This window comes from Zingiber officinale, chromosome 7B, assembly GCF_018446385.1.
Source record: "Zingiber officinale cultivar Zhangliang chromosome 7B, Zo_v1.1, whole genome shotgun sequence".
Lineage (NCBI taxonomy): Eukaryota > Viridiplantae > Streptophyta > Magnoliopsida > Zingiberales > Zingiberaceae > Zingiber > Zingiber officinale.
Genome location: NC_055999.1, coordinates 42,955,181 through 42,968,300, shown reverse-complemented (window position 1 = coordinate 42,968,300; position 13,120 = coordinate 42,955,181). Strand labels below are relative to the sequence as shown.

General features: G+C 41.7%; 1 protein-coding gene across 1 annotated transcript; it reads left to right on the top strand.

The window, feature by feature from the left end:
* Positions 1 to 9,805: 9,805 nt before the first annotated feature.
* LOC122005707 (inositol polyphosphate multikinase IPK2-like) lies at positions 9,806 to 11,039 on the top strand. Its single transcript, XM_042560837.1, has one exon. The coding sequence runs from the start codon at positions 9,930 to 9,932 to the stop codon at positions 10,878 to 10,880; it is 951 nt and encodes a 316-aa protein (XP_042416771.1). The 5' UTR covers positions 9,806 to 9,929; the 3' UTR covers positions 10,881 to 11,039.
* Positions 11,040 to 13,120: the final 2,081 nt, after the last annotated feature.

The following is a 13,120-nucleotide window of genomic DNA, read 5'->3' as shown; positions in this document are numbered from 1 at the left end:
GATCGGAGAAATCCAAAGCCGATCTAAGGAAGATTCCGACGAATTAGAACACCATGACAAAGAAAACCCAGCTCACGGTTCCGGCGGATGCTATCGTCTCCTGCACACCACGCAGCTAATCAACAAGATGTAAGTGACCTAAGACCGGGGTGGGAATCCCTGTCTAGACCCTCTGACGCTCAAGTTAGCTCTCTCTGTTTCAGGTGGGAAGAAGAAGAAGAAGTACAGTGAATTCAAATGGAACTTAGGATTTCAGTGGTGGAGATGTGTGTGAGCGTACCTGGCTAACGGAGAGGATTCTCCTTTTTATACCACTTCATATAACCTCCATAGTCATGAAGTAGACCCCGGTTTGTTAAAGTTTGTTATGAGATGATGTAAGTACCTACAATAATAGTTTAAGGAATCTTTTTTGTACCCCAGATTACCTTCTTTGTTGTCTAACATATTTATAGAAGTTTCTAGAAGTTGTTTCCCACCAAACTGTCATATAATTGTATATTATTCATACATCACCTATATTTGGTTGTAACACTCCTTACTGGCTATGTTCATGAGATTTAATGAATGTGAGTGTTTTTATGCCCGGTCAGATTTTGCCAGATTTTGCCGGGATTACATTACCGAATGAGTTATGTATATGCTTATCCGGGCTTATTCTACCGACCGCACTAAGCCGAGCTCCTTATGGCGATTTAGGTTCGCATACCTGATCGGTCGCCCAAGATTACATTACTGAGCGAGTTATGTATATATATGCTCATCCGGACTTATTCTACCGACCGTGTTAAGTTGAGCCCCTTATGGCGATTTAGGTTCGTATGTCTGCTCGGTCACCCGAGATTACATTATCGAGCGAGTTATGTATATGCTCGTCCGGGCTTATTCTACCGACCATGTTAAGCTGAGCCCCTTATGTCGATTTAGGTTCACATACCTGCTCGGTCGCCCGAGATTACATTATCGAGCGAGTTATGTATATGCTCGTCTGGACTTATTCTACCGACTGTGTTAAGCTGAGCCCCTTATGGCGATTTAGATTCATACACTTGCTCAGCCACCCGAGATTACACTACCAAGCGAATTATAAGTATGCTCGTCCGGAATTATACCACCAAGCGAAATATGTTTGCATTATGTTAGTGCTAGCACGGGTTTTGCCTATCGAGTCCTGTTGGGCTCTATGACAGGCGATCGGTCTTTGCTAGACCGATTACAGAGATTGCTTAGGGATATATGTCTTTAAACTCAACGGAGCGTTGCTTGCCAAGTGCTCTTAGGTTTATTACCCCTCTGTTATTTTAACTTGGCCGATATTTTATGCTTGGTCATCCTTCTACTGCCGAGTGTATCAACACATGCTACTCCTTCGTTTGTGGTAATTCGGTCTGGATTATGCTATCGACCAGACCTACATTTTCGGTCGATATTTCTTGCTCGATCGAGACTTCCTTGTTGGACGTAAGCGCGCCTGTTAGTATTTCACCCACTTGGGTTTCTCGGATCTCACATACCTATTTATATTATGTGCTCTGTTATTTTTATCCCGACCTATCTAAAGTGGGTGACCGAGATTTTCTTACCGAGAGCATTTATGTTGACCGAACCTCCTTACTTCCTCTTTCTTCTCCTTATATCCCCTTTCACGTTATTGTTGGAACCTTGACGCCCGCTAAAGGGGGGTGAATAGCATCTCACCAAATCGATCGCTTCTTTGTACACTTATTAGTTACGCAGCGGAAATACAAACAAACAAGTAGAAAGCTAATCTAAATACAAGACAAGAAATGCAAACCAAGCTACACGATCATTTAACGTGGTTCAGAGATTAGGACCTCTACTCCACAGCTATCTGTAAGGTGGGCGATCCCGGTTCGTCGGTGGATGACTCCCCGACAAACTCTGGCTAGCTCACGTAGCTCTTTGTGGGTGGAGAAACCTCACCACAACTCTCATAAGAACACTTGAGACGCTAGGGCACAAGTAGACTGTCACGCCCCGGGGGGAATCCCTGTCCGAGGAAATTTCGACAGCATCTCCCTTGTACGGCGGACAATATAAAATATTACTACATACAAAATATACATCAGCCACACTCGGCTGGAATATATATATCATAGAAAATGGAAACAACACAACCACGCAGTTTAATATACTCAGCCTACTCGGCTGGACAAAGAAAAATAAAATGAGCACAGCGGAAAGAAAACGAAGAGAAAACCCACAAATTGCAAAGTCATCAAAATATCACAAATACCAAGTCCACACAACACGTATCAAACCATAGTTCTCACGACACCAAGGAATACGAAATGCAAGTAAAGAGAAACAGAACCAAAATCAATTTGCGAATATGACGCGGGACCCAGGACTGGTAGCCGACATCTCCCCAAGCATCCATGACTCATCTACCTGTTACCTGGCGAAAGAAAACCATTTTACGGGGTGGTGAGTATTGGAACTCAGCGGGTAAGGAAAGAGATAGTGCATGAACATAATCAACCGATAAAGAATACCCAAAAGGAATACAGTCTCATAAGAGAATAGTAGATACCAAAAAAATAAAATAAAATAAAATAAAACCATGATAAAGGTTCATACCTGGAACGATATCCTAGGCTAGATATAGAAAGTCAGAAATGGTACTAATCTGCTACAGTACTGCTCATAACTATAGAGGTAATGGGTAAGGTATATAAACATTTCCAATTACTAAACCAAGGTTTAACCACCTACAACGTGAGCATATCTTAACCTAAGACAGCATATCAGCACAAGTGAACAACAGCACGAAGCAACGGCAACATAAATATACCACAGCAGCCTAAGTAAGCAATAACAACATAAGTAAACAGCAGCAGCCAAAGCAGGCACAATAACAGCGTATGCACGGATGGTCACCCCGCCCACTTCTCTGCTCCATGACCCCTGTATGGTCGAGAGGCCGGATCAATGACAACTGTACCACCCAAAGGCCGCCACTCCCGCGAGTGACCGGATGGACAGGTGCTGAGTAGCTAACTAGCTACACAGCGAAGGGGGGTCCCTGCTGCTAGCAACTCTAGCTACCACCAACTGCAAGTGGCCGAGTGCGGCACTACAGGACAAGCGGCATCAACTCCAGCTACCACTCACTCGAGTGGCCGAGGATGCGGCATGCATGCAATGACATGATGCGAACAATGCAACAGTCATCATAAATATAAGCAGAAACAGGTATGCTACATGAAGCCAGCATGCTCAATATCGTACATAAATAAGCAACAGTCAAAACATACAAACATGGTATCTAGTATCTGCTACTGATCATGGACACAATAAGAGACTGTATGGATATAAAAACGAGTAACTCAAAGATTTTGAGTGGAAGTATCAAGCACAGGAAAGTAAAAGTGGAGTCAAGGTAAACAGTCCTTATCTAAAATAATTCATGCACTAAGGTCAAAGTACTAAAAGAAAACAAAGCAAGAAGTACCCGCCTTTATATGCAGATCATGTCAACCGTCTTCAATCAACGTCCTGCAAATCACGTGATGTACAATTTAGCTAATTTCATAACAACACTATCTAAACCGAAAACCCAACTTAATTAGGAAAAAAAAAATCCTAATTGAATTGTGAACCCCGATTCACCCAAATCTATCCAAAAGTTTAAAGTTATCTTGAAGACCCAAACTCAACATGTAGCACCAAATTCATCTACCCTTCAACCCTGATTCAAGAATGATCACACGTTCACCGCTAACTCAAAACAAGAATACCACAGAACAACCTCCAATCACACCAACATCTAAACCCGCACTCAATCCTTGACCAAATCAAAACCGATCAAATACATCCACCAGAGAGACAATCAAAAGCATATCAAGATGGAATCGGACATTCCAAGAAACCTCACCGACAACCACAAAAGAAAACAGTTACAATCCATACCAAACCTCAGAATGAAAGGTTCACAACATCTTCTCGAAATCTCCGAATCAAAACATGTAAACATTAACTTACAGCATAATAAGGGTATCGAATGGATTTGTCCAAGATTTCAAAGAGGAAACAAGACCACAGAACCCACAAAATCGATTCCAAATCTTCACAAAAATCCTCAGCCGAATCCAAAACTTCATTCAGAGCTCAAATCATACAATTAACTCTATCCAACATTAAAACAAACAGGTAACATGCATACTAATGCACAACACCTAATCTCCATTCATCTCACTTCCATCAATTCTCAAAACCCAACCCTAGTTCATCCAAACTTCAAACCTCCAACAAATCACATCTCTACGGAGAAGTCAATCCGAAAGCATCAGTGCAACAAATCACGGCAAAAGCATGAACATCGAAACCTAAATCCGCATCTAATCCCTGCCCCCAAATCAAGATCAACATCGGCTTCGACTTACAAGCAACAAGATAAACCAAAATCTCATATCTACTAGGGGAAACCGACCTGTCAGATTCGTTAGGGCATGGCTCGGGAGAGATGAGGATTGGCGGCTGGGGTCCGCGGTGCTCGTGCGAGGGGGAGGGACTGCGTGAGGGGGAAAGGTCGGCAGCTGGGGCTCGGTGTGACCAGCGCTGGTGCGGCGTCTCGGTGCTAGCTGGAGGAAGCAAGGTCGCGGCTGTGGTGGCCGCGTGAGAAGTAGGGGTTGAGAGGAAGGAGGAGACCGGCGACTGGGGCTTGTCTCTGGTGCTGGCGTGAGGAGAGGCCGGCGGTGGCTTGGGGAGAAGAGACTCGACGAAGGAGGGGAGGCGGCGGCGCAAGCTGGTGGCTCGGGGGAGGAATTTCGCCGTTAGGGCACAGGGCACGGGTGAGTTTTTAAAGAAAAAGGAAAAAAAGAAAACCTTTAAGGAAATTAAACATTTCCTCTTTTAAATCAGGTAATTTAAACAGGCTTTATCCTGACCCAATAATTTATCTCCTTAACCTACGTCATACAAATTCTGAAAAATTCCCAGAAAATTTCTAAAAACTCCTAAAAATTCTAATAAGATTATTTGACAAATAATCTTATTATTTAAATATTATTTGGGTACTGTATTTTACATAGACTACTAATAGGGGTTAACCACCTCTATTTCGTCAACTTCAACCAAGCTTCCAATGCTTGGTTATATAGGCCACGAGTTGGAAAACCCCACCTACCAGTCGACTGCCAAAACCATCAGTCGACTGCCCTTTATGGAGATTCGAACGTTACAACCCAACGACTATATACCAGTCGACTGATACTTCCATCAGTCGACTGCTCCACACTAACTGAACGAACAGAAATATTCTGTTCGCACCCAGTCGACTATCCGATCGACCGCACCAGTCGACTGATGAAAACACCAGTCGACTGCTACAATACTATTATAGTACTACTATAGTAACGCTACAGTATTGCTACAGTGAATCCTAATCCTAGGATTTAACCCTCGAGTACATTCACTCAGCACTCGTCCTCGCCCGACCAACCTAGACCTAGCATTCTAGCCTCCTCCATCAGCCTTGCGTCTCTCGGATGCCTCCCCATCCTTCACGTCTTGTCTTTTGGAGCTTCCATCGGCCTTGTCATTGTTGTTGAGTCTTCCTTTGCCAAGAGGTCATGCCTCCGGGACTTCATCCATTGTCAAGTCACACTTGGACTTACGTTGCCAAGACTACATGCTTGGACTTGCACCGCCAAGACTCATCCTTGGACTTTCCTCTGCCAAGATCACCCTTAGACTTTCCTTGTCATACCTGTATCCTTTACACTCACAATGCATATCAAATACAACAATAAATCTAATTTAAATCTTTGCCCAAATATCAAAACCTAGGGTACCCAGATTGCTCCAATAATTATTACTCGAACTCCACTCCTTATAACCCATATCATAGTGGTACCTTAAATTTATTCTTGGAGGCTCCCCCTTGATTAAAACTTCCTCCTTGGCTCTTGGTTGATTTTCTCGCCTTAGGACATTAACTTCGATAATATCATTTTTGATTGCACAAGAAACACACGATGTGTTTCTTGCCTTTGTGTACCATGGGGTCAACCTTCTTGGGCTTCTCCTTGCACTTTGGTGCCCCTTGACCCTTCTTTTTAGCTAATTTGGGATACTTACTCTTGTAGTGGCCTTTTTCCCTACACTCAAACCAAATGATATGATCTTTATTTTTTTCAATTTAAAATTTATATGCCTTCATTTATAGGAATGACACTATCTTCTTTTGATCCGGATGTAGATGCCTCTCCTTAATCCGACATTGATCTACACTCCCCCTCAATCCTAGAGGTGGAGGCCTCTTCCTCTTCATTCTTGGATGTTGAGCATCTCTCAAACTCTAAATCCTCATATACATGAAACAAAGAGTAGGCTCACTCTTTTTTGCATTTATCATTACACTCCATTGAGGATGGATCTTTTTCTTCTTCCGATATTGAGCACCTCTCAACCTCGAAGTCCTCCTCTTCTTGGTCCAATAAATCACCCTCTTTGGATTCTTCTTGATTCGGTGTAGTGAAGGGGATTTCATAGATCCTTGTTAACTTGCTCCAAAGCTTCTTGGCATCTTTGTAATCCCCAATCTTGCATATAATTGTGCTTGACAATGAATTAACCAAAATTTTGGTTACCATATCATTTGGAGCTTCAAAGCTCTCCATTAGAGCAAACCATTGCTCTATCTCCATCATGAAGAAATTCTTGATCCTTGATTTCCAAAGATTGAAGCTTGACGCTATAAATGGTAGAGGTGCCCTTGTGTTATATCCGAGTCCATCTCGAAAATCTATCTTGAAGTTGAGTTCTTTTGATGAAGTCTTTGACTTTGTTGACTTTAAGGCTTCAACTTCTTCTTCTTCCTCTAGCTCGTTGCCCTTCCCGGTGATGAGTCCGGTGAAGAGCGGCCTCACTTTGATACCACTTATTGGAACACTCCAGAGCTATAGGGGGGAGTGAATAGCTCTTCTCGCTCACTTGCTTGCTCCGTAGATGTTGTTGTAGCAGATAAACTTGAAGCAACAAACTCCCCAATGCTAAAACTAGGATTTATTTGGTATCCACTTCAAAAAGAGTTGACTAATCTAAGGATCCACACCGATCACACTCTCAATTAACAAAAATACTCCTTCTCAAAAATAATCCAGAGGTGGAGAAACCTCTTACAACTCACACAAGCAATACAACTCAAAATAAGAAGTAAATACACAAATACAAATGAAAAACTTTCTTACTTGATCTCTTGTTGCTTGTGAATGCCTCTTGCAAGCTTGGAAGTCCAGCAACACCTTAGCCATAAGCTTTTAATAACTGGTGGAGAAGATGAAGTGAAGAGTTGTTACATTTGAACTTTGCCATCACCTTTATACTTGAGCTTTTAGGGCTCACAATTGATTGGGCCTACTCCCACTCGATTGCCAAATTAGATCCCAGCTATCATAGTCGTCCAAAGCTCACAAGCTGCACAATGGTCATATCTCAATCAATCGACTGATCAATTGAATGCCTCTTAATTGATTACCTAATCGATCAAGAATGCCTCTGTGCTCTCACTGTGCTTTGTAGAAAAACTTCTCCCAAATATTTGACCAATCGCTTGGGAATCTCATTGTTCGTCACGAAGAAACACCCTCAATCATTCACCTGATTGATTGGTAGCTTCAATCAATCACTCTATCGATTCAGAAGTTCACTATTTGCTCATAAACTCTCCCAATCGATTGGGAAAGATTTTGATCAATTACCCAATTAATCAAGATATTTTACACTATTCTTCATCAACCAATCGATTTACCCCCCCCCCCCCCCCCCCAAATTAATTGGTAAGTAGCAAAATGTGTAGAGCTCTAAACGAGCTTCGTTTCGCATTTGAGATCACCTCATTCCGATATCCAAGTCAAAAGTTATAACCTTCAGAAATTTGCAACGTCTGAACTTCCTTATTCCATGCCAACTCTCTATCGGACTTACTACCGCCAAGTGTTCGGTCAACCTTTGACCCACCTGGACTTTCTCTTTATCAACTTCTCATTGGACTTTCGATCACCAAGTGTGATCCTTCTTGACCCACTTGGATTTTCCTCATGCCTGACTTTACTCACCAGAGCTTTTCACCTGGCTTCACTAACCAAGAATTTTACAACTTTCTAACTTCACTCACTAGGGCTTTTCATCTGACTTTACTCACTTGGATTTCCCAACTGTCTAGTTTCACTCACCAAGACTTTCCAACTATTTGGCTTTACTCACCATGACTTTTTAGTTGTCCGGCTTCATCCACCAGGACTTTCGCACCAAGTGTCTGATTAACACTGACCCACTTGAATTTTCACCTTCTACCAACCTTCTCGTTGGGCTTGCCCTTGCCTAACCTTCAGTTAGGACTTTTTAGTCAAGTATCCGGTCAACCTTGATCAATTTGACTCTTCTTCACATCAAACTGGTCAAACCTTGACCAGAGGGGAATTGCACCAACAATCTCTCCAAATTGACAATTACACCTATAATCTCTATATATTGTCAAACATAAAAAATCACACATTAAGAGTCAATCTTGAGTCAACTCAAGCTTAGTCAAACTGGTTAACCTTGACCTAAGGAAATTGCACCAATAACCTTTATCACCCGTGTTCTCCCACAAAAACTCTCTCAGCCGTGCATCCATTCAATTGAACTACTCGTGATAGCACTCGGGCCACAAACAACCAATTCTTGGTTGCGTGCCTGGTTTTGCTGTTATATCCTAGGAAACAGACGATCCGAGAGAACCTCGAAGCACAGCCGAAGGTAGGGCGAATCTGTTTCAAGAAAATTACGTTAAGCGTAAGTCTTGGTATCTTACTCAGCAAATTCCCTTCTCGACTCGGCGATCGACTCCCGATTCTGCTACGTACAGTATTAACTCCGTAACTCAGACCACCGGAAGCTTGGTAGAACTAGTTTCATTGGTAACTTGAGATTATCCGTTCAAGTCATCTCAACAGATGAGTTAGAATTAATTTTGTATAATTTCAATTCAGTAATTTTTTTAATATTTCCAATAACATATTGTCTAACAAAAAGAACTAAGGATGAGAGAGAGCTGTGTGTTTCTAATTTCCTTGATGCATATTTAGGTTGTAATTATTATTGTCCCTAATCTAACTAGATTTGCAAATATTAAAAGGGTTGAAATTGTTGGGACAAGAATGTTTTCTCTGTCATGGTTGGGCTTAATCATGATGTTTTACAGTTTGCTCTAGCTGGGCAAGCCGATAACTATATGATAGATTTGTAACATAGAGTAAGGGGGTCGAATTCTCATGAATCCGGTGAAAAATACCCTCTCACTTGGGGTCTATTCAATAAATAATTTCTTCCTTTTAATGGCATGAGATAATCGTGGGAAATCATCCGGATGATAAATTTTATTTTTAATGGCGTGATATTTTACTATTTAACTATGCCTTAAGTTATATCTTTTGAATTTTTATCCCCTTTTGCTATTATGCAAGTAAGCATTTTCGTGAGTTAGAAAAGGATTTAAATTACGTTTGTTAATATATTTGATATGCGTGTTAAGTTATGTAGGATATACCAAGTAAAGTTGATGTGGCTCGGCCAACATGGTTGATGGCTTAAATTAAAATCTCAATTATAGAACTCAAAATTGAACTTCAAAAAATTTATTAATTAAATCAATTTTTAATTAAGTAAAAATTGTTTTGGTTTTCAAAATGATTTATGTTTACCACTTGTTATTCTATGCCTACCACTTGTTCGAAGTTGCGTTGCGTTGCGTTGCGTTGCGTTGAGAAATTTCTAATATCTCGTCTTTCAGATTCCCAATAGGCTTGAGCCTTTTTGTTTTTTGTTTTTTGCCCAGCCAGCTTTCCCATCACGCGTGCTTCGTCGATTCTTTCTTCTGTCTTTTTAAACCACTGCCCAAGCCGAACTCTGAAACCGGAGCCATGGCCAGCCCGATTCTGAAGCCACCCGAGCACCAGGTGGCGGGCCACAGCGCCAAGGACGGCAAGCTCGGCCCCGTGGTCGACGGCCGTGGCCTCTTCTACAAGCCCCTCCAGGGAGACGGCCGCGGTGACTCCGAGCTCTCCTTCTACGCCGCCTTCTTCTCCCACCCTGCCGTCCCTCCCTCCATCCGTTCCTTCTTTCCGGGCTTCCATGGCACCCACTTCCTTCCATCCTCCGACGGCTCCGGCCCTCGCCCCCACCTCGCCCTCGATGACCTCCTCGCCGCCTTCCGCTCACCCTCCATCATCGACCTCAAGATCGGAGCCTGCACCTGGCCCCCTGACTCCTCCGACGACTATTTCCGTAAGTGCATCGCCAGGGATCGTGAGAGCGCCAGCCCCACCCTCGGCTTCCGCGTCTCCGGCGTCCAGATCCAGAATCCGGGAGCGGGCGCTGATTCCTTCTGGCGCCCGCTTAGATCCCGCGTCAGGGTTTACTCCGTGGAGGAGACGCGGCGGGTCCTGAGGCAGTTTGTCTCCAGAAATTCGCCTTCGACGGACGAGAAGCCCGATTGTGACCTCGCGTCCGTCGTCTACGGTGCCGCGGATGGCGTCCTAGCGCAGCTGCAAGAGATCAAAGCGTGGTTTGAGGAGCAGACGATCTTCCACTTCTACTCCGCCTCCATCTTGCTGATCTACGAGAAGGATGCGGCGGCCGCGGCCGTCGGGAGATCCTCTGGTGTTAGGGTGAAGCTTGTGGATTTTGCTCATGTGGTGGAGGGAAATGGAATCATAGATCACAATTTCCTCGGGGGGTTGTCCTCCTTGATCAAGTTACTTTTTGAGGTGATCACGGATCCTGAAGGTGATGGCTGGAAATCCAGCAAGGTTCATCTCAGTTGCAATAATGGGAGCTTGGAGAGCAATGCCAGTGTCTTGCCATCAACTTAGACGCCATTGATCTCCTCCTGAGAATAAAATTGGTGCACCTTAGGCTCCCTATTTAATTATATTATAAGGCTGTATTAGTTTTGTTCAGTGCACGTTCTATGTGGATTAGTATGAATTCAGTTAATTGACCTTTCCTCTTCTAGGCTTGTTTTTTGCTCAGCTAATGTGAGTTTGCATTATTAAATTGGAACACTTCCAAAGCTTGTTTTTCTTCTGATTTTCCATTGATTACTGTGATAAGATGATAGCTCATTGAGTTTGGCGAGCTTACACGAGGAGAGAATGTAGGTGACAACTCACCCTGGTATTATAGTTAGCGAGTATATGAAATAAACTGCATTCCATTGAATGAGGATAACATCTACATTTAATTTCATTTCGTTCAAATTCATTTTTTTTTTTTAACTTTACTTGGCTATCGTTTGTATTTGGTTTAGTTCTTTTACCATTTGCGACCTGAGAAGAGAAGACTTGGTAAATGAATATGTGCCTATCATCTGCTAGCATGTTCTTCTGTTTGGTAGTTTGACTACTGATATGTGATGTTTAAGCTTCATGATTTCTCTAATTATTATCTCTGTTCCTTTTAGATCCACATCTTTGTTGGTTTTGTGGCCTCCTTTGTGTCTTTAACAGTTGTAAAGTGAAAGAAAAACTCTTTTTGTCTGTAATACTCTGGACAGTGTTCTGTAATCACAACAAAACCTATTTTAGGCTGTGGCTTGTTGCTTGCTATTTTATAAACTGTAGGGATTGATGATTTAATCCAGCCTTTGTTTGGCTGCTATAACCAATAATAAATAATAACTGCAGTAATTAAAAGTCGTAGCCTATTTCTTTCCTAACAAGCATGGTGGACCGTGTGAATTGGATAGGCTGGATGGGTTATTGAGTGGATTAGGTGACTAGATAATTAGCTAAACAAATCAGATGGATAGGGCATACTAGGCATATCAAATGGACTTGACGAAAATTGGGTAAGTTGGATGATCGAATGAGGTGATCATGCCGGTAAATTGGACGGACCAAGATTGCCAAATTGATTGATTGATTCAAATTGGCTAGATGGTCCAAATATAAATTTAAATCATTTCAATTGTCATACCATTCCACTAGTTCAAGTAATAAATTCCACTTATCATTCCATTCTTATTCAATTCCATTCATTCCATACTGCAAAATATAGCCTTAGATTTTTTTAGTTTCTTTAAATCCTTCCTCTAACAAGAATTGTGCAGATGAAAATACCTTTCAGTATCATATACCAAGATAGGCTTTTTTTCTTAATGTTAGAAACTTAGAAGAATTTCTGAGATTGAATTCTAAATCAATTTATTTATTTTTTATTAAGAAATGATTACATGAAGATTTTCATGTATTGGATTTTTCTGCTAGAAGTGAACCGATTTAGACAAGGGACCCATGCACAATGGCGTAGCTAGGATCTTCATTCAGGAGGGGCAAAACGACAGAGTCAGCGAATGATGACGGTGATGCTGACAGCAAACAACAGTGTCGACTAAGCGAAAAAAATCAATTAAGTAAATTTCACCTCAATTAAAAGGTATTTTTTTATGGAGCATCGACGAAGCGATGACGTTAACCAAGTAAAGACAACGACCATGCAACAAATGACATGGTAGTAATCAGTGTCGGCGATAACAACTTGGGTTATAACGACAGCGATATGTCGCAATAGATTTTGTGGGTAAAATTAGAGTTAGTAAAAAGAATATGAAAGAAATTATAGGAAGAAAAAAAATGAAAAGAGGAAAATAAAAGTGGGATTAGAGGAGGAAGAAGAAAAACGGATAAAGAAAAAAATTGACTTGGGAAAAGAGGAAAATGGATTAGGTTGAAAGGGTTTTAATTGGAATTTTTTATAAACGAGGAAAATGGATTAGGTTGAAAGGGTTTTAATTGGAAGTTTTTTTACTAAAAAGATGAGAAAGTTTCAAAATTTATGATTATACATTTTTTTTTAATTTTTTTCCCACCGTATTAATATTTTCCTTAAATTTCAAGGGGTGCGGTCGCACCCCCTGAGCCTTATATAGCTACGCCCCTACCCATGCATGTATCACTTTTTATCCCTTTTTGATCTTCTCAAATCTAATGCTGGGAAATCTATATGGCGTTTTAGTGTGTCAGACTATGTCAAATCTGTAGCTTGTTAGCCAATTAAGCAGTGAAGTGTAGTAGTATTTGTGCTTCATGTTTTATAATCACCTAAATAGTTA